This window comes from Molothrus aeneus, chromosome 33, assembly GCF_037042795.1.
Source record: "Molothrus aeneus isolate 106 chromosome 33, BPBGC_Maene_1.0, whole genome shotgun sequence".
NCBI lineage: Eukaryota > Metazoa > Chordata > Aves > Passeriformes > Icteridae > Molothrus > Molothrus aeneus.
This window is the reverse complement of record NC_089678.1, coordinates 1,446,535-1,466,333: the sequence shown is the minus strand read 5'-3', so window position 1 is coordinate 1,466,333 and position 19,799 is coordinate 1,446,535. Positions and strand designations below refer to the sequence as shown.

Sequence of the window (19,799 nt, the reverse complement as noted above, 5' to 3'; positions counted from 1 at the left end):
ATCCTCCCCTCCTCTCTGTGAAGGTATTTTTGAAATAATTGTCTGTTCTAACTTTGGAAAAAGGATATAAAGGATATAATTTGTGTGTGTGTGAGTATAACGTGATTTTTATCATATCGTGTTGAAATCAGTGTACTTTGCCACATTATCCCCTCATCCCTGCCTTTTGCAGAGAGTCACTGAAAAAACAATTGCAATAGCCCTGATGTGTGCATTTAATTCCTTTACTGAGACAAGCCCAGGCTACATTTAGCTCTATCCTAACACAATGACACCTAATTGAGGCCAGCATTTTGCTGTCTGTGTCACTGTTTTTTTTCCATAATGTCCATCCAAACCTCTCCCCTCAATGTGGTAATATATACCTTTCCAAAGTACAGCACTGTGTACATGTTGAAGACCTAGAAGATCCACAGCTGCTGGTCATTTTTGTAGTAGAAACAAATAAAATTGTTCAACTCTTTCTTCACCATTTATCTTAGGCCTCCAATTGAGCTGCTGCTACAAGAGTGTCTAGGTTTGTCTCTAGAATTATCTCGAATTGCCCACTACATCTGAAGGCAGATATGCCTTTTACATTCTCCATAAAATTTTTTTCTACCTGAATATTTGTCCTGTGCTACTGAGTTAACATCATGTGTGGTGTCTCAGTTTTGGATTATTCCAGTTCTCCCTTGTTCATTTAAGGTAGTTCTGCTCTGGAATTCCCCTACCCCTGACTGTTACTTGTCAATCCTCCTGCCCCTCCCTAGTTGCCCTGGTTGCATAAATGTATCTCTGGTTTCCCCACCCCAGGCTCCTTGTCCGTCACCCAGCAGCCCATCCTATTTCTCTAGAATCTTCCCACCAGGGCATTGGGTGATTGGGCAAGAGCTGAGGTCCCTCCTCAGGGCTTGCCTGGTTTGCTAGCCCGGCGTGTCAGTTTTCTATGTATCAAACTTTTTTATTCCTCAATTGGTTGTCGGCTGTATCCACCCACTCCCACCCCCCCCGTCTTTATAAGCTTGTGTCATCCCATTATTCCTTGCTCTAGTGCCCTCCCTCCCCGTCGCTCCTGTTTCCTTGTTCCTGTCCTCGCCCTGGTTGGGCTGAAATAAACCCAACCCTGTTTACTGGCGCTAGAGTCCCTCCTTTATTTCTTCGCGCTCTCCTTGGCGGCCACCTGCGTGCGGTTTGGACCCACAAGCGCGGAACTGACTTCGTGTCAGGCAAGCGCTCCACACTGCGGTCTGGGCTGTGAATCCGCCGGGCTTCCACCAACTCAACAGCAGCCAGCGCAGCCGCAATCATGCTTTTTAATGACATGTCAGCATCATCACTTTCATGACTGAGGGAGCCCAGCCCCAGTTTGCTACAAGACTGACACTGTGAATTTTTCATATGATCAGACACATTTTAAGGAAACCTGAAACAAGATCCTGGTGCAGAGAATTTCAACACAACTATTCTGAACTTTGATGATGTTATCAGCAATTGAAAACATGGTCATTTGCTTTTAAGGGCAGGAATACTGTGCCTGCTCTGGCTACAACAAACATAGCTCTGTCACACAAGAGGCTCTGTTTGGATTGCAACAAAACCAGTACCTATTTTGTCTGAGTGGCTCTATTCACATTGCTTAACAGTACAAGGAGCCGACAGCTCCTAGGTAAGAACCAGTGTGCCTGGGATGGAGGATGAAACAAACCTGCTGGTCAGACTGTTTACTGGAGGCTGTTTGAGAGATACCTGGTGCATGGGGGAAGAGGGCTTTCCTCAAAGCCTGCAGACTCAGACCTGAAACGTTTAGCCACAATTGTGCTGTCCACAGCTATTTCTGATTTTATGCTCTGTGTTTCAAAGCAGAAGAGAGATTATACAGATGCTGCTGCCTTCTGTTATTTCCTTAAGCTCCTTCTCACCATACTCTTCAAGAAGAATTAGGGCTGAATGTAACAGAAGGGCTGGTCTAAATAAAATCTCCTTAGGCTCCTTAGGTTAGTAGATCTAGGGAATGAAAGCTTAAGGTCCTTCTTGGATTTTGAAATATTTCTCTAAATTAACACCCAAATGTTAGCCAAAGTGAGTTATTTCTGAATTCAGTTAACAAGTCCTTTGAACTAAAAGAACTGCTTCTTTACATCGCTGTACTGCCCATAATGTGCAGCTAGGAAAGAGCTGTAGCTTCTCACAATCATCAAGGTCTGTACTTCTCCAAATTCTCATGCTGGTAGAGTATATACATGCTCCAGACCTATTTTCTCTGGCACCCAGACAAAGCAAGCAAGCAGTAAATCACCCAATTTTTTTTAGAAAAAATTCTCTCAAAATTCTGTTAAATTCTGTTATTTTGATGCCTCACACACAGAAGTTCAGAGAGCAAAATCATTATGCACTTTGTAGTTCGCACAGTGGAGAATACTGTGCTCAAGAAACCACAGGAGTTAGTTCTTCATTTTTGCCTTAAGCTCGTGAAAATAAGCATTAATGTTTGTCAGGAGTGGCCAGCATAAATAGTAGTTTGTTTTTTTCATTTATTTCATGTGATGCATTGCTTTCCTAGTTAAATTCTAAAACCGGTTTTTGTTTTTCTTTCTTTAGTATTTTGTTAGTATGTTTTGGTTCCTGCTTGCAAGCACTGCTTATCAGACATTAGACAGTTGCTGCAGTTTTGTTGAACATTTGCTAACACATAAGATGCCTGGTTCCCCTTATAGCATTTTTCTGCTCATGTGGGTGCAGGTGCAGATTAAAGACCTCTGTGTGAATTCAGTTAAATTCAACAAACTATAGACTTCATGTTAAATCAGAAGATTAATGGTTACCAAAGAGTGCAAGGGCTTTCAGTCCGCTCAGCAGGGTTGGTTCCCCTCTTGTGTCTGTGGAGGAGTCAGAAAAGCAATCACAAGTAATTATTTTTGACTCAGTGGGTCAATGATTTGAAGATGCTGGGGCAGGTCTGGTTTTACCAGACCAAGCAGTTTAACACCTATGATTTACCTGGAGCAATGTGGGAATCCCAGGGATATGGAGGACAGGGTGTCCCAGTAAGGTAGCATAAGAAGGGCTTTCAAGTGTCATGGAAGGTGAGCAGGCAGCAGGCTGTCTCTGCACATCCCCCACACAATCCAACAGCAGCACAAGGCTCTGCTGATCAATACTTAATTTCCAGAACTGAGCTTGTTCAGGGGGCAAATTCAAAATAAACACAAGTTCTGTTTATCTTTAATGTTGTGGTGTACTTGTAGAAGGAGAAAGGTCCCAAAACCCATGACTGGAATCAGGGCATGGTTTGAACAGCAAAGTGGTGAACAAGAGGGCAAAGGCTCTCTTGTCTTTTTGTTTTTGTCCCTCCTTCTTGTCTTTTCACAAAGCTAATGTGACCAGGGACCTTTACCCCAACATCAATTAGTAACACGTGAATAACAAGGAGCAACTACCCAAAGTGGCTGGGAGACCACAAAAGTAATTCAGAGCATCCTGATGAGGAATGTACACATTACTCCCTTCTGCACCACACCTACTCAGGTGGACTGTTGGTGTCCCAGCACTGCTGCCTGCCCAGCACCCCTCATCTGAAAGAAACAGGCAAAGTCATCTGCAACAAAACCAGGTTTAATTCCCTTCTCTGTGTTCAGGCAGCTGTCTGTCTCTTTGGCACTATTTATGTCATGATTTCCTACTCACAGTCATACCCTGGTCCTTTTAATAAAGGACTCCTCTGTGGACTCCCTTCTTGCCCATGAGGAAGATCAGATTTTGGGGGTCACACCAATAGGGAGAGATCTGCTGTCACTGCCTTTGCTTCTGACATCCATCACATTGTCTTCATCCACCAGCAGGTTTTCACAAGTCCCAACATACTTTTTACAATCTGTGGTGATTCCCACTCACAGGAACATTTTCTGATCCTGGTTGTGATCAAGTGATTCTTGAGGTCAGTGTGAGTAACTCTCCTGGCTTGATTGCTCACACGTACCCATTATCAAAAAGGTTCACAATAGCCTTATCTTCAACGTCCCTCTCCACCAGGATGCTGCTGATAGAGTACTTCCATTGTGGCTGGGCTGTCTGAATCTCCCCAGAAATGCCCAACACTGAGCTTCACCATCTTCTGTATTCTGGGACTTTGCTCTCAGCAGACTTATCATAAAAATTTCAGTTTGTGAGTTTGGCCATCGTATCCCAAAGCTCTTGCATTGCCTGTGAGAACAGACCTGTGGCAACAGTGACATTTGTCGCTCCAGCCCGTATTTGATGTCATATTTGCCTTGCAGCTGGGTATCCCACAAAGCAACTTCCCTGAGACCCTGCCAACAAACAGGAAGCTCTCGGAAGGGGTCTTAGGAGTTTGGTACCAGGCAGCTGGGGTGTGCAGATGTCCCAAGGCGGCCGAACAGCACTGGACACCCCATTTGCTGCCCTCCACGCCTCCATCCACCTGTTCCCCTCTTCCACGAGACAAACCCAACGCGAATTTGACGCACTTGTGTATTCCCACACAGACCACACTTCCTGTAGCGCTGCTTTCACTAAAAGCCCGCGTATCAGACAGAACACATCATTCACCGGTACTTTGCCAAGCCGGACGCTCAGCCGTGTATTTTCCCCGCTGCGCCGCTCCCTTTCTCGCACCGAAGGTCGCGGTCCGCGCTCCGCCCAGCCTGCAGCAGCGCCGGGGCAGGGGGCAGGCCCCGAGGGCCGGGCGGGGCCGGGGCCGGGGCGGTGTGAGTGGCGGTGTGAGGGGGCCGGGCTGTGCCTCTCCCACCCACGGCCGCTCCGGGCGCGCAGCGGGGCCCAGTCGCCATGAGCGGCCTGTGGGGCGCGGCAGGATCGGCGCGGCAGAGCTGGCTCTGGGTGGCGGCGGCGCTGCTGGCCCTGGGCACCCTGCTCGGGGCCTGGCGCTGGGCCGGCCCGCGCCGCCGCCGCCGCCTGCAGCGGGTCGGGACGGTGCTCAGGCTCTTCGTGTACCCGGTGAAGTCGTGCCGGGGGGTGTCGGTGCGGCGGGCCCAGGTGACGCCGATGGGGCTGCGCAGCGGGGAGCTGCGGGACAGGTAGGCCGGCCGGGGCCTGGAGCCTCCGCGTGGCTCCGCGGCTGTCGGGTGTTTGTTTCCCTGAGGGCCTGGGAAGGAGCACCTGCCGTGCGGGTGCTGCCGAGCCCGGCATTAACGCTGTTGGGCGCCTTTGTGCCCCGTCCCCCCGCAGGTTCTGGCTCGTGATCAGGGAGGACGGGCACATGGTGACAGCTCGCCAGGAGCCGCGGCTCGTCCTTATTTCTGCCATCTGTGAAAACGGGCACTTGGTCTTGGAGGCCGGGGACATGGAGAAGATAAGCGTGCCTGTAAAGCTCTCCAAGAAAAATCCCGTCCGCAACTGCAGGTACTGAAGGAGGATTTTTCTTTCCCCCTTCCCTCTCTCTCAATGCTGTCTTTCTCATGTGCTTTTCTTTTCAGGATTGTGTATGTAATATGAAATGCTTCACATTTTCTTATGCAGAAATTGGAGTGTAAAAGTTCAGTACCTCTGTGTCTTTTCTGTGTGGGTACTTCTCACTGTCTGCTTAAGAGAGGTATACTTCAAACCAGAGCCTGTACTGGCAAGACAAGGCACAATGATGTTAGTAGATTTAGATTAGCTATTAGGAAGAAATTCTTCACTGTGTGAGTGGTGAGGCACTGGCACAGGTTGCCCAGAGGAGATGTGGATGCCCCATCCCTAGAAGTGTTCAAGGTCAGTTTGGATGGGGCTCTGAATACCTTGGTCTAGTGGAAGGTGCCTCAGCTTATGTTAGGAGAGTTGTCCTGCGTGGTGTTTAAGGTTGCTTCTAATCCAGACTGTTCTGTAATTCTGTGAAATTCTCTGCCATGTGTTACACAGGAGGCCAGGAATGGTTGTCATAACAAAAGCTCTTCTTTTAATCTGCTAAACTGGTGAAAAAAAATCTCAGGAAAAGATGACACAGTATCAAAGACCATGGGTTACACATCTGCCAAATGAACTGTGATCTTCTGTCTTCATAGAACATCATGTTTGCTTATTTGTTTTTACTTCTAGTCTTCTTGCTCATGCTTGGGTGAGCAGCTGCATCTCAGAGCCTCAGTCATGTACTTTGGTATTTCTTGATCACAACTACTATGTGCATCAGCATTTTTGCATGCACGCTGGCCATTCAGAGCTGGTGAAATGTTGGGGTTTAGACTCCTTGGTCCCTGTCTTTTGCCATTTAACTGAGGTGCCTCAGTTGGAAACTTGGTAGTCCAAGGCTCACCCTGAGGTCACAAGGGAAAGACTGGCATCCCAGGGACTTAGGGCATTCCTTGCTAGGTGCTACCCCAAAGGAGTTTCAGGTGGATGGGTTACAAACAGTGATTTAGCTTTGTGCTTAGAGTTTTGTTGTGTGACTGCAGGCCTAGTTATTTTATGTATGTATAGAAATCCATGCTGGAAAACTGCCAGCAGGACAAGGAAAACCTTTTCTCTGCTAAAATGTCCATTAATATATAAGTGTTTAGAAACTGTAAGTGGTGTAAGGCCCTACAAAGGTACTGTGAGTGTTCGTTCTTTGGATAGCAGAGATGGTTGATGCACCAGCTGCTACAATAGTAACTAAAAGAGTGCTGGCAAAGAACTGCACTGGCTTTTAGCATAAGTCTGTCGCTGTGGAAAGCCTTGATCAGCATAGCTCAGTATCTCTGTTTATACAAGGCAGATGCAAGTTCCAAGTGGTAGCATTTCTCCTGGAGAAATGGAACAGCTTTTACAAACCTGTGCATAATGCCTGTGTGTCAGCCAATGGCACACGTCCTGCAAAACCATGCAGTTTGCGAGATGTCATCTTTCTAAAATTTGTTGTGTCATTGGAAGAATATTTAAATAGCCTAATACATTGCAGTAATGAGAAGTTAGCTTGGATTTCTTGGATTATCCAATTTTAGAGCTCAGTGATATGTTCTTCTTGTTTGTTTGGGCTTTTTTTCTTTCTTTGCCTTAATAAATTTGCCTTCAGATGGGTGCTCATAGGAGCTCATGCCCTGTAAGCTGGAGCTGAAGCAGTGCCTTAGAGCCTCTGGCTGCATGCAGCTGTGCGTGTGCTGATCTTGAAAACTACTAAGTCTACTTGCAAGTTTTACATAGGTATTTAAAAATCCTGTGCTTGGGAGAGTCAAATATAGGACCAAAGCCATTGTATAGGTATGTTTTCTGCTTGTGCAAATGCTAGTGTGCTTCCCTCTGGCTAAGAAACCTCATGCTCTGTGCCCTTTGTCAGTATGTGTTGTAATGCTGAAATTGTGTGATCTATCCCCATGGATCCCTACAGCACTGAGTGCTTAGGACAGATCCACTTCCTGAGTGGAAAGCAGTAGTGTTGCAAGCTGTAAGAGCCTTGCCACTGTTGTCCTGCCAGTCAGAAAGCATGCAGGAACTGTGGGATGGAGGGAGGAGAAAGGCAGTTGAATGCTATCTGGAGCAACGACCTTTAATTCCAGCCTGTGTCACAGGATAGACACAGGAATCCCAGCAAATGGAGCAAGGATGTTGCTGCCAGCACCCTAATGATCACTCCACCACATGAGTAAAGAAGGGCTCTTAGGGCCCTTCTTTACTCATGGGCTATGATGTAAGGGCTAGATGAACTTCATGGGCATATCGATGCTTCAAGCTGCCCAGGATTTGATTGCAGATAGGAAACTGCAGTGCATTTGGGTCAAAATCCCTACTTTGAAAAGTGTAACAAAACTACTCATGACTGGTGTTAAAGTTTATTGAAAGGTTGAGTCAAGGTTTACCTGTTTTTGCCGGGAAAATGTTCCTTGCATAAACTTGTTTGTATTCTACTGGCAGTGGCTTTTTGAGCCCCATGGACTTTGTTTGCAGTAAAAATCTTTAACCTCCTTTAAGATACTGAGCTATTTTGTATGTGAAGTCTGAGCTGAAGAGTCTCGCTCATCTCTGGCTAAAGTTTGACAGCACTAAAATCTGAAGGAAAGTTTCCTTAACAGTTAGGAACACTTAATTAATAGCATTTGTACATATCAGTTGTGGTAACTAATCACATAATTTCAAACTATCGTTCATTTTCTGAAATTAGTTACCTCTCAGTTGACTTCTCAGTAGAAATCATTTGGTGCAGCAGTCACGTGCAAATGCAAGAGCAGGCCCCTTTTCCCTCAAAGTAGGGGGAGCAGGTAGATTACTGTCACTGATGGGGCAGTCAGCTCTGGGCACATTAACACTATTTCAGAGCTCATTCTTTCACCAGCTGGTATTGTCTGGTCATGTCTATGTTCTTTAGCTTTCAAAACACAGTGGCCACAAGGAGGTTGCCCTTTGGGAATGATTTATTTTCTATATATTGCTACCATTATTAAAACAGGTTTTTTACCTTTGAATAAGAAGCTTCATTGAACTGTGATATTTCCAGCTAACTTGCTGATGTGTTGTGACTCTCCAGGGTGTTTGGACAGGATATCCAAGGCAGAGACTGTGGTGATGAAGTGGCTCAATGGCTCACCACCTTCCTGAACTCAGAGCCCTGTCGACTGGTGCACTTTGAGCCCTCCATGGTGCCAAGAAAGTCAAAGGACACAATAGCTCTTTTCCGAAACACAGATGAGGTAAATAAACACTTTTTCTCAGAAGTATGTCCTTTTAAGCATTTCCACCCACCCACCAGAAACTGCCTGTTTTATCTTTGGCGATTGAGCCCAGTTTAGCAAGGTGTGTAGTTGTGTAATACAGCCATGTGAGTATTCTTTTCTGTAAAGAGGTGACTTGCTTAATTTTTTACTTCAAATTGGTTTTAAACTATTGACCATTCACAGCTAAAGAGTCTGAAACTGCTACTTGAAGAGGAACTATTACATTGCAGAATACAATACCCTTTTGTGTCTGAGTGAATAGAAAAAAGTTACATCTTTAATGATGTTTTGATGGTGTAATCTGTGTTGCATAGAAGGGAGTATACTGATACAAGTTGTGTTACTTTGTATTTTGTTCAAAGGAATGATGTTTAAACAGGCTGGTTACAGTTGTGGGCCTAGGAATTAAAAGGAAGTTTCAGAGGTTTTGTCTCTTTCTGTGGAAGAGGCTTGAAGGTATGGTATTAAAGCAATGTCATGGAAAGGTATGGAAAGGAGATGCTGTGCTCAGACATCCTTATATCATTTTAGCCACTGCTGCCCTTCTTTTTTTCTGAACAGTTCTCTCAGGTGAAGATACTTTGAATTGTATCAAATGTAAGGTTTTTAAACAAATTAAAATTGTGAGTACCTTGCTTTAGCAATGTTATTATTTGTAGGGCATGCTTGTTGCTGCACAAAGAGAAGAAGGTATATCCAATTATAGACTTCTATAGATATGCATTTGTTATGTAAAGGCACTGAGACCAATACAGACACAATGTTTCAGCAGTAGGGACATCAGATTAGGAGGGTTGATGTTCTGGAATCATAGCAAGAAAGAAAAGGTAGAATTTTTGGATAGTTATTTCAATGCTCATCATCTTGTGGTTGAAAGACACGTACAAGAATGGAGTAAGACTAATGTAAGAGAAAGGCAGGAGGGTTATATACTAAAATTCTTACCAAAATGTCTTTTTTTTAATGCTCCCACCTCTGTGGAACTCCACTTCTTGGAGGTTTAGAGGTTTTTAAATACTGTTCATTTACCTTATTTGCTTATATGGCCCTCCCACTGCCCAGGCATCCTAGACTGATTAATGGACAGCTGTAATTGAGCATGGGCTGTTCTGGATGTAGAACTCCCTCTGGTGTTGTGATAAGGCAGTTTGAGTGCACAAAAATTGCCATGGTGACTGAAATAGGGAAGAGCCTGTTGTTTTCCTTGTTAACTTACTTTCAGGAAAATCAAAACTTGAACAGAGCAGCCTAAAAGACCACTGGTTCCAATATCTGTCTTTCGCTGTGCACTGACTTTCCTCCCATACTCTTACAGCAACCTTAGGATTTGGCGGTGTTTGTTTCTGTAGGTTGCATATCCTGACTGCAGTCCAGTCTTGATCATCTCCGAAGCTTCAATGGATGATCTAAATACCAGGCTGGAAAAGAAAGCTAAGATACAGAACTTCAGGCCAAATATTTTTGTAACAGACTGCGGTGCTTTTGAGGAGGTAAAATAACTGTCTTAAATGTCTTTTTGAAGGCTTGCTTTTGTTTCTTTGTAACTCAGTTGCTTTGTGTGATGGTGCCAACAAGGGTGAGGAAAGCTGCTACGTGATTTTTACAACTGAGTTCCAGAGAGATAAAGCTTCAGCTCACATCAGTGCATGTGAAACATTGATGGAGGTCACAGGTCTATGAATGATTATTTCTCAAACTGAAAAAGCTCCTAAAGCCAGAATAGATTTTTATGTCCCAGGAGGATTTGCAATAGAAAGCTTGTGTAGATGACAAGCAAAAACTTACTTCCCCTAAAAATTTCCTTTCTGCAAAACTGTAGATTTACCAGAGGCCACACATCAGATTATCACCCATACAGCAAGAACAAATTGCTTTAGGCTTGGTGCTTCAGACAAATGTATGTTGGAGAGCAGGGTTCATTACTTGTGTGTCTCTCTTTTCGGATAGAATTATTAGTGTGTCCTGAATTGGATAAATGCAATGACAGTAGGGTTTTCTTTATAGTACTGTAGTGTAACTATGCATATTTTGAAGGTGCTAGTAAAGGTGATCATCTGGAATGGTGCACCTTTTTGTGAATGACTGTGCCTCTTCTGGAAAAGTAATTGCATGTGCTTGTGTCTAATATGTGCCTAATGTTTACTTCCCTCAGGACACCTGGGAGGATATTCTTATTGGTGATGTGGAAATGAAAGGGACTGTGTGTTGTGGCAGGTAAACATTGGAGACCTTTATTTTACATAGGAACAAAGAGGTTTATGATAAGAAACCCTGACTGATTTGGTACTGTCTGTCATTGCAGGTGTATTTTAACAACTGTTAATCCAGACACTGGGGTCATTGACAGGAAGGAGCCCTTGGAAACATTGAAAAGGTTATAACAATACCACTCTTTCTTAGACCGTGGGAGAGGATTTAGGCTAGACCCTGACAGATGTGAGACTAGTGTTTTAAAAGTGGTTTGAAGTGTGTGTGGGACATAATAATGCAGTGTGAAGGTCTGTGTATATTGGCTTCCCGTCTACTTCTTGCAATTCTGTGTGGTAAGAAAATTCAGGATGTTCCCTTCTTTCTTGCAAACTCCACATCCCCTATCTCTGTTATATCTGCTACAGTGAAAGCTTGGGGTAGCGGGTATTAAAGGTATCTAAAGGTCTAACTTTGCTTCTTTGACTTTTCTTTATAAAAATATTTTTGTATATATTAAACATGAAGGTGTGAATACAGTCAGGCTTTTTTCCCTCCATTTGAACTGCTTGGGTCTTTTTAGCCTAATATAATGACCAAGGCAAGGCATCATTATTTGCATGTCCTCTCTTTCATCATGGATATTTTGATGTGTAGTTTTTGCTACCACTTATTCTAAAGAAGGGCTTTCTCTTTGCAGTTACCGCTTATGTGACCCATCTGAGAAACACATTTACAAAACCAGCCCTCTCTTTGGGAAATACTTTGCTGTTGACAAAACTGGAACAATTCAAGTTGGAGACCCTGTGTACAAGATGGTCTGGGAATGAAGGAGACTTTGATCAGAAGATGCTTTTTCACTTTGATATGCAGATCTTTTTTCCATGTACACAGTCACCAGCATAACTTTTTCTTCTTCCTTGCAATATTTTTTGTGCTTTTTAAGGTGCAGGAGGTTCTTTGACACTGTGAAGTGCCAGTCGTTTCAGATCACGTAATCTTCTGGCATACCTGTAGTAACCACATCTTTAGTTTTCTTGGAGGCTGTGGTAGAAGAAACTGATCCATAACAGACTTCACAGCACTACTGAATATCACACCTCCTAAAATTTTGTGTCAACCATAATATTGGAATCCAAATTTGTGTACAAGAGTTTGCATCACATGTTAGATACATTTAGTGCCTATAAAGAACCACAAAAACAGTCATGCCAAGCACAAAGTGTATTTGTCTTTACATACAGAGCTGTCTTTACAAGTTATCATGGAGTGCAGATGGCAGGGCTCTGGTTCCCTCATTTGGTCCTAATCATCTTGCCCTGTCTATGTCCAGAGGTACTTTTTAGCAGTGTTTCTTTCCTTGCAGTTGTTTCCTGAAGATTGCTATTGTTTCTTGAGATTGAATCAATATCAGAAAGATTGTGAGCTGACTAAATAGTCAGGTGTAGAGGTGGAGGTGCCAGGTAATGATGTGTAAGGCTGTGGGAGTGTTTAGTTTGTGACCACAGCTTGACAGTTTGAACTGTCAATTTTTTATCCTGTGAACAATACAGTAACACTGAGGCTGTAGAGTAGTGATGCATTTGCTAACATAACAGTAGAATTTGCAGTTTGACTAAAAGAACTGGATGTTCATTGTGTCAGAGACTTCATGGGCATTGGAGGGGAAGAAAAGCCTTAGGGAATGATCTGATGTTGAGCCTGCCCTGTTCAAGCTGCTGTCCAGGCCAATACTGTAGGGCTCATGCACAGCTCCTCTCTGGCTCAGTGAATCCCTTTATGTAGACAGTTAGGTTGCTAAGCAGATGTTTGGGAAGCTGCAGTTTGAGCCTGTTAACATCCTTACTGGTTCTACATTTAAATCTCTGGTTGTCCCCCAGTCCAGCTCCAATACAACCAAAGTGTCAGCTGTTTGTAGGAAGCTGACAATTATATTTTCTGCTGCATAAAACAAATAAGGGAGAAAGCTAGTTGAATTACAGCAATGTTATCTTTTCTTTAAATGTTATGTGATTTTTTTTTTAAGTAGCCTCCAGGACAAAAGCCAGCCATCTTTCTAATGCTTGTCTGCTCGTTTCTTTTTTATGGATTACTAAATTTGAAAAGTGTTGCCCTAGCCTAAAAGAGGAAGCAAATTAATTGTGAAGAAGGACAAATAAGATCCTATCTGATGTTTAGATTCTTCATTTCTGTTGTAAGTATGAAAAGGGAATTTTGGTGCATGTTCACAACTCAGACCTGTAAAATGAAGAGCTGTTGAGCTTTGAGAAAGTGCAGGTGGATGTATGTGATAAGACTGAAGCAGTCATGTTGAGGGGGTAGGTTTCTATTATTTGTGAACTCAGAGTTGCTCTGAATGCCATTTTGTTGGCAGGGTTGCTCTGTAAATATTAAGTTTTCCTGGGACAGACAAGTGCCCAGTTTAAAGTGCATGTTACATATTTGTGTATTGTTATGCCTGATGCAGTGGCTAGTGGGAAGAAGTGAAAGAAAAATATTTTAAAAAGAAAAAGAATTCCAAGGTTCACTCTTAAAAAGCACATGTTGGAAGTTCTTAGTGTTAGAAGCTGAAAGCTTGTGGAATTCCTAATGGTATCATTAAGCACAGGCAGCCTGCTGGCCTGCCAAAGCAATTAGTTAAGAATGTATCTCTTTATTAAGTCACAGAAGCGGAAGGAAAAAGAGCTGATTTTTTTTGCTTTTGGCCAAACATATTTTTTCCACTGTTGTTCTAGTGGCACATCATTTACATAACACAAATCATGGTATAGATCCCATTGGCCCTCATTAGGCTGCTGTTGATTGGGCTGATTTGGATATGGGGCTGTCTTCGGAAGAAGAAACTGCCATCTGCATCCCTGTTTGGGAGAGGCCATAGATCTAAACTCCTGATTTACTCCTGTTAAGCCTCTTAGCAGAATATGGCTGGAATCCTAAAACTGGTCTGTATGGGGGGGCAACATGCTTCACAGGTGACACTCAAATCAATTATATGGCCATTTTGTAAAGCTGAGAGCATGAGTTAGAACATTGCACTGTAAATATCTTCATATGACTGTTGATTTGCTGTAACTGTAGGAATTGTGTTTGATTTTGTTTAAGTAATTTAGAAAGTTGACTGAAAATGTGTCAATCATGAGCACTGTTTTTTAAATTGTGTACTTAAACAATTGTTAATTTTTTAACTCTAGAAGAAGAAAACAAAAGTATAAACTTCTAATGAATTCAGCTTTCTTAAGGCGTAACATTTGTTTGTGAATTTTTTTTGTTTTCTGTTTCAACATTTAATTTTGACTGTTCTTAGCAGGATCTCATAGTTAATACTGATGATTGTCTTTTTTAATCCTACCTCTGAATTCAGAAATATATGCAGTTAACCAGAGGATATGTGTAAGAGAGCAGAACCATTAGATATAAATAGTAATCAGACTCAGTTTTGCATCCCTTATGATCCTAGATAAGTGTGCTGGTTTTGCATTAATTGATATTTGGTAAGGAGGGAAGAAAAAAAGAAGATGTTTATAGACTTGCCTTTTTTTTTTTCCAGGGACATATGAAAATAGGGGAAAATGTTTAAAAGTATGAGAGTTTACTCAGGTCAATCCATGTCATATCTCAGAGTATAATACCAAAAACTTTTTATTGCAGCATTTATTGTACCAATAGTCTTGCAGAGGACTATGTATGAGAATGACAGTTGTTAAAAGCAGAAATTTCTGGGTTGCTTAAGGTCTGTGGTGGGTACATTTTCATCCAAGAAAACCTGCGAAAGATCTGCTTCTGCTTTCTGAGGAGAAAAACAGCCTTCCAAAGGCATCACTCTGCTGCTCTGTAAGAAGACAACAGATTTACAAATCTCTTGCCTCTACAAATGGCAAAAATTTCAAAAAGGGCTGCCACAGGTTGTTCATTCCTGGTCTATCCTAGCACCTTAAATTGCCTTTTTGTCTTTTAAGATCCATTAGAAATTCCCTGTGCTAGGTAGCTGCAGGGCTGAGGACTGCAAAGTCTCTTTCTTTTGGGGCAGGAGATTCTAAAAAGTGATGCAGGCATAAAGCCTACATGTATCAGCCTTCAGCTGGAAGAGAATATATTTTATTATGTAAAATATTATATTTTACATAATTTTCATTGCGTTAATGTTAACAATCTCAATTTAGAGTGTCACTGTTACTAGTAATTCTTTGCATTTTATCTGAAGAAATTGGTAAACTCAGTAAGGGTTTCACACACTGGGCCTTTTTTTTTTAAGAAATCTGCTTACTCATCGTGACCAGAGAACAGGAATGGTTGGATGGGGAAAGGAAATGAGCAAGGCTTAGATGTGTAGAGGGTGTATGTTAGGGCTGGAGCTGCTCAAGATGGGACTGTCAACGAAGGCAGGGTGCTGGGTGCTTCCGTGTTCTCCAGGTGTTTGTGTGCAGATGGACTGAGAATGAGCCCTGGTTGTGGAATAGCATCAATACCCAGTATTCAACAATCACCTGGCCTGAGGAATGCTGTTCTCCCCAGTGGGCCACAGCTCATCACATCGACTTCTGGAAATCACAGAGAGGGTCAGGCTGGAAGGGAGCACAGTGGGTCATCTGGTCCAACCTTCCTGCTCAAGCGGGGTCACCCCAGAGCACAGGGCACAGGATTGTGTCCAGATGGTTTGTGAATATCCTCAGTGAAGGAGACTCCACAGCCTCACTGGGCAGTCTGTTCCAGTGCATGGTCACCTGCACACTAAAGAAGTTCTTCATATTCAGGGGGAACTTCTGTCCATCAGTTGCTGCCTATTGCCTCTTGTCCTATTGCTTGGCACCACCAAGAAGAGCCTGGATCCTTCTTCTTGATACCCACTTTTGGGTACTTATGGACACTGATAAAATCAAACCACAAGTAATTGTAGCCTGAGCTAAACATCAGGTAGAGACTATCTTCCACCTGTGCAGAACAAGGACATGGAGCAGCCGGTGGTACATCACAGTGAAGAGTTTGGGTGGGAACCTCTCATTTTTGCCCTTTGTCCTTTGATTGTTATGTGTGAGATACCTAGGCTGGTTGAAATTCCCCTGTCCTCCAGGAGCAGTATTGTAGAGAATTGTATCTTCTCTAGGGCACAAAATTGTTCTGACAGCTTATCACTGCTTGTTTAATGGCTGAGTGTTCTCATTTTCTGTAGTCAGTAGATAATAAGCACAGTGAAACAATTATTGTGCTTCACTGATGTGCTAACCCTCACAACATCTTTACTGTTGAGTTCCAAAAACCAGCTTCATTCACTGTTAATTGAGGCTTGTCTTTGAGAGATTATGTAGGATGACAATTCCTCAGTCATAGCAGCCACAATTACTTATAGTAAGTCATGGACAGTTATTTTTAGCAGACCTACCTAAATCCCTTTGGCATAAGTTAAAAGTGGCAGCTAAATCTCTCAGGTTTTTCAAGATTTCACACATAGACATGTAGGACTAAAAAAAATTAAAACAGATGGGTAAGAATGCAGTCTTCTCTGTCTGCAGAAAGCAAACAAATAGACATTAAGTTTAGACTAGGAAAATACTTGCTTGATCTCTTCACATAGCATGGGCCACTGGCTCAACTTCCTGATTCTGTTGAAAACTTGTTATTTTTGGTAAAAGATCAAAAGTCACAATGATAGTTGGACTGCAAGAATATCGTGGTAGAGATAAAGAGTACCAGCAATGTCCTAGATTCTTTCAAAGGTAAAGACGTCACTCCCTGAAAAACTCCTTTGCACTGTGTTTACAGTTGTGCAGTTTGGTGGTCCGTATTCACTCTCCATTTCTTGAATTTATTTAAGATAAAGCAGAATATTGTCTTTGTCATTACCTCAAGGAACAGGTAACATGAAGTTTAATTTCCTTCAGTTGTCCTTTATTTCTGTTTAATACAGCTGTCCAATGATAGTTTTCCACATCCTGGGCTGTGTGACTTTTAGCTTAACTAAATCTCTTCCAATTCATGTTCCTGTGCTCAGAAATGTGAGTCACAAACATCCTAATTAGGGGGTGCAGGTTACTGTGTAATTAATCCTTGAAGAGAACCAGCAAGACAATTGGATCCATCACTCTAAACTTAGTTGCAAAAAGTCTGGAAAAATAAATCAATGTGTTTTATGGAATTCTGAAAGTATCTTCTCAGCCCTGGAAGTGGTGGTTTTAAGAAAAGGTTGAGTTTACTTGACATGGAAAGGCGCACACTGGAGTCCTTCAAAAGCCAATTAAAATAAGAGGAGCTCTTGGGCACTGGATCTGAAGGAGCAGAAGGTCTGAGCTGCACCTTGCTTGCAGACAACTCAGTGTATTGCTGCTCTCTAGTTGAAGAAATTGTGCTGAGCTGTGCTACCGCAACACCTGTTCAAGTGGTCAGCTGGGGTCTCCGTCAGAGCAAAACTCTTTTAAGCAGAGTGGCAGTGTTGGCTGTGTGCTCTCAGAGGACCTGTTCTGGGAGCAACTGTGCTCCAGGAAGCTGCTGGGCCTAATCAGCACCTGGGAGGATGCTGAGAGCAGATAAAATTTAAACAGCTTGCTGGGAGTTCTGTTGCACTGCTGATAACCTCACTCAGTTTATCACCTGGCCTCAGGTTGGTCTTGTGGAATCTCTCTTGGAAAGTAGTGACAGGAGTGCTGGCATCAGTGATGTGCAGCCATGAAGGGGCAAGTGACATACATACTTATTTTAAGATTGCCAAGAGCAAAATCTATCTGATTTCTTTAGTTTGAACATGCAGCTGGAGCTGAGGGAAGTCAGGCAGTGCAGCAGACAGTGGAAAGCTGCTAAAATTAAAAAAAAAAATAGTATGCTTTTCCCCTTTTTAATTCTGTACAAAACACAGAATGATTTGGGTTGGAAGCAACTTAAAAGATGATCTATTTCCAGCCCCCTTCCATGGGCAGGGACACCTTCCACTAGACTAGGTTACTGAAAGCCACATCCAACCTGGTCTTGAACACTTCCCGGGATGGGACATCCACAGCTCTGCATCCTGTGCCAGTGCCTCACTACCTAAACAGTAAGTATTGTACTTACCAGCTGTAGAGAAACTGGAGCTATGGACGGCATGGCTAGGTAGTCTCCTTGCATGGGGAGCAGAAGAGATTAGCTCCTGCACCTGTGGAGTTTAGGGTTTGTTTGAAGCCTTAGTTAACTTTGCTTGACCACGAAAGTCACTGCATTTAAAGTTGTTTTTTTTTAATCTTCTTTTCAAAAGAAAATTATCACCTTATTTGCACAGATATGTTAAAATATTATTTAATTTAATTTAAAACAAACACAAAAATACTCCCTCCCCCCATAAAGAACCTCCAAACCCTGAAAGTAAAAATTCTATCTTTTTTCTGCTGTTTATTATGAAAAAGATTCCTGATAACACAGCTTCAACCAGTAGAGAAGTCACATTGCTGATCAAAAAGGGAGTCCTTCATTTAATGCATATAATCATTATGAAGTCCTCTGCCAGCATCTCTTTAGTAAAAATGCATTCTCCTAAAAAGCCCTTTCAGGTTTAGCATCCTTACAAGAGCCTTGGAACACCACTGCTTGTCTTGTGTTCTGCTGACCATCCATCAACCCTAAAATAGCTGTTCCTACCCCACTGAACTTTCTATGTACAGAAAGACATTTGGTACCAGCTACATTTGAAGAAAATAAACTATATTTAAAGCTATTAGTCAGTATCACAGATAGTTCCTGCCCGCCCCCATCCCCCTGGGATTTTTTGCCCTTTTAAATGGAGTATGTTTGGATAGAGTACGTGTGTCTTGCATGCCTGTTCTGAAGGGGCCTCCCACAGATGCTATTTAACATATCCTCTGTTAATTAAAGGGGAGGTCAGTGTGTTTAACTGTTCATCTAGGTTGGAGCTGTCAAAGTGGATTTGGAGCTGGATTTAAAGACCATTTAAAATTTGTAAATTTGGTTGATATATGCCTGCAGGTGAGTCTGAAAGCAACCACACTTATACCAACTTCATTTATCCCTTTTAAAAAATAAAATTTGTTGTCCATTATTTAAAATAGACTTCATATAATGCTTTTGGTTTTATTTAGGGTTTATATTTATTTGTGGAAAGTCAATGTTCAGTCTGCATGTTCTCCCAAAAATTGCAAAATCTTGAAATTCACCACAAAAAAATCATGCAACACAAATGTGGTTTTGAAAAAAGCAATCCCATTCCTTCTGTCCTCTCTCACTTTTTTAATTGGGTAATTCAATATGGATGTTTTTCTTTCCATCTTAAACCCATAAAGTAGTGAGCTGTTTGTGGAGTATGTGTCTATGTGTATATATGCATGCATATATACTTATTGTTGAATGTCTAAGAAATCAACCTTGGTTTCAAAATGGTTGGTTTTTGTTTATACTCAAATACTTTGTTTTGTCACATTCCCCAAGGTTGCCCCAAACGAATGTCTGAAGTCATCTCAGAGTTAGCAACATAATCAATTCTAACCAGTTTGTTTCCATTCCTGATTGCTTACTTTTTCCCATGAGAAAATCTTTTTGGGATAGCATGTTTAACTTGTGGAAGGGAATGGAAGTTCCATTCCTGCAAAATATGAAGGTTCCCTGACTTGCTATTCTTGCTTCATACTCACCACAACCTATTATAGATGCTTGCATGGATTTTTCTGTTTTCTTTCCTGGCAGGTTTCCACTATAAAAATGGAGGCATTACTTTTGGTACATCCTCTGGACTAAAAGTCTCCTGGCATCAGTGAAATAAAGCAGGAAGGTACACAGTGTCCCAGCCCTAGATGAAGTTGGGATAACTGGCTTTTGAAGATATAAAAGTTGATTGATTTGTTGTTGGGGTTTTGGTTTGGTTTTTTTTTTTGTTTTTTTGGGGGGTTTTTTTGTCTTTTTTCTTTCCATTATTTTTTTGGCTTAGTCTTCTTACTCCTTTCCTCATCTGTGTTTAATGACTGGTTAATGACCTGGTGTAAGGCACCTTAAAGGAAGTTTCTTCTAAGTGTTCAGCCTCAG

General features: G+C 42.4%; 1 protein-coding gene across 1 annotated transcript; it reads left to right on the top strand.

The window, feature by feature from the left end:
- The first annotated feature begins 4,770 nt into the window (after positions 1–4,770).
- Positions 4,771–14,050, top strand: MTARC2 (mitochondrial amidoxime reducing component 2). The gene is made up of 7 exons (XM_066568479.1): positions 4,771–5,033; positions 5,185–5,358; positions 8,432–8,594; positions 9,968–10,108; positions 10,771–10,832; positions 10,921–10,992; positions 11,506–14,050. The coding sequence occupies exons 1-7, from the start codon at positions 4,786–4,788 to the stop codon at positions 11,633–11,635; spliced, it is 990 nt and encodes a 329-aa protein (XP_066424576.1). The 5' UTR covers positions 4,771–4,785; the 3' UTR covers positions 11,636–14,050.
- Positions 14,051–19,799: the final 5,749 nt, after the last annotated feature.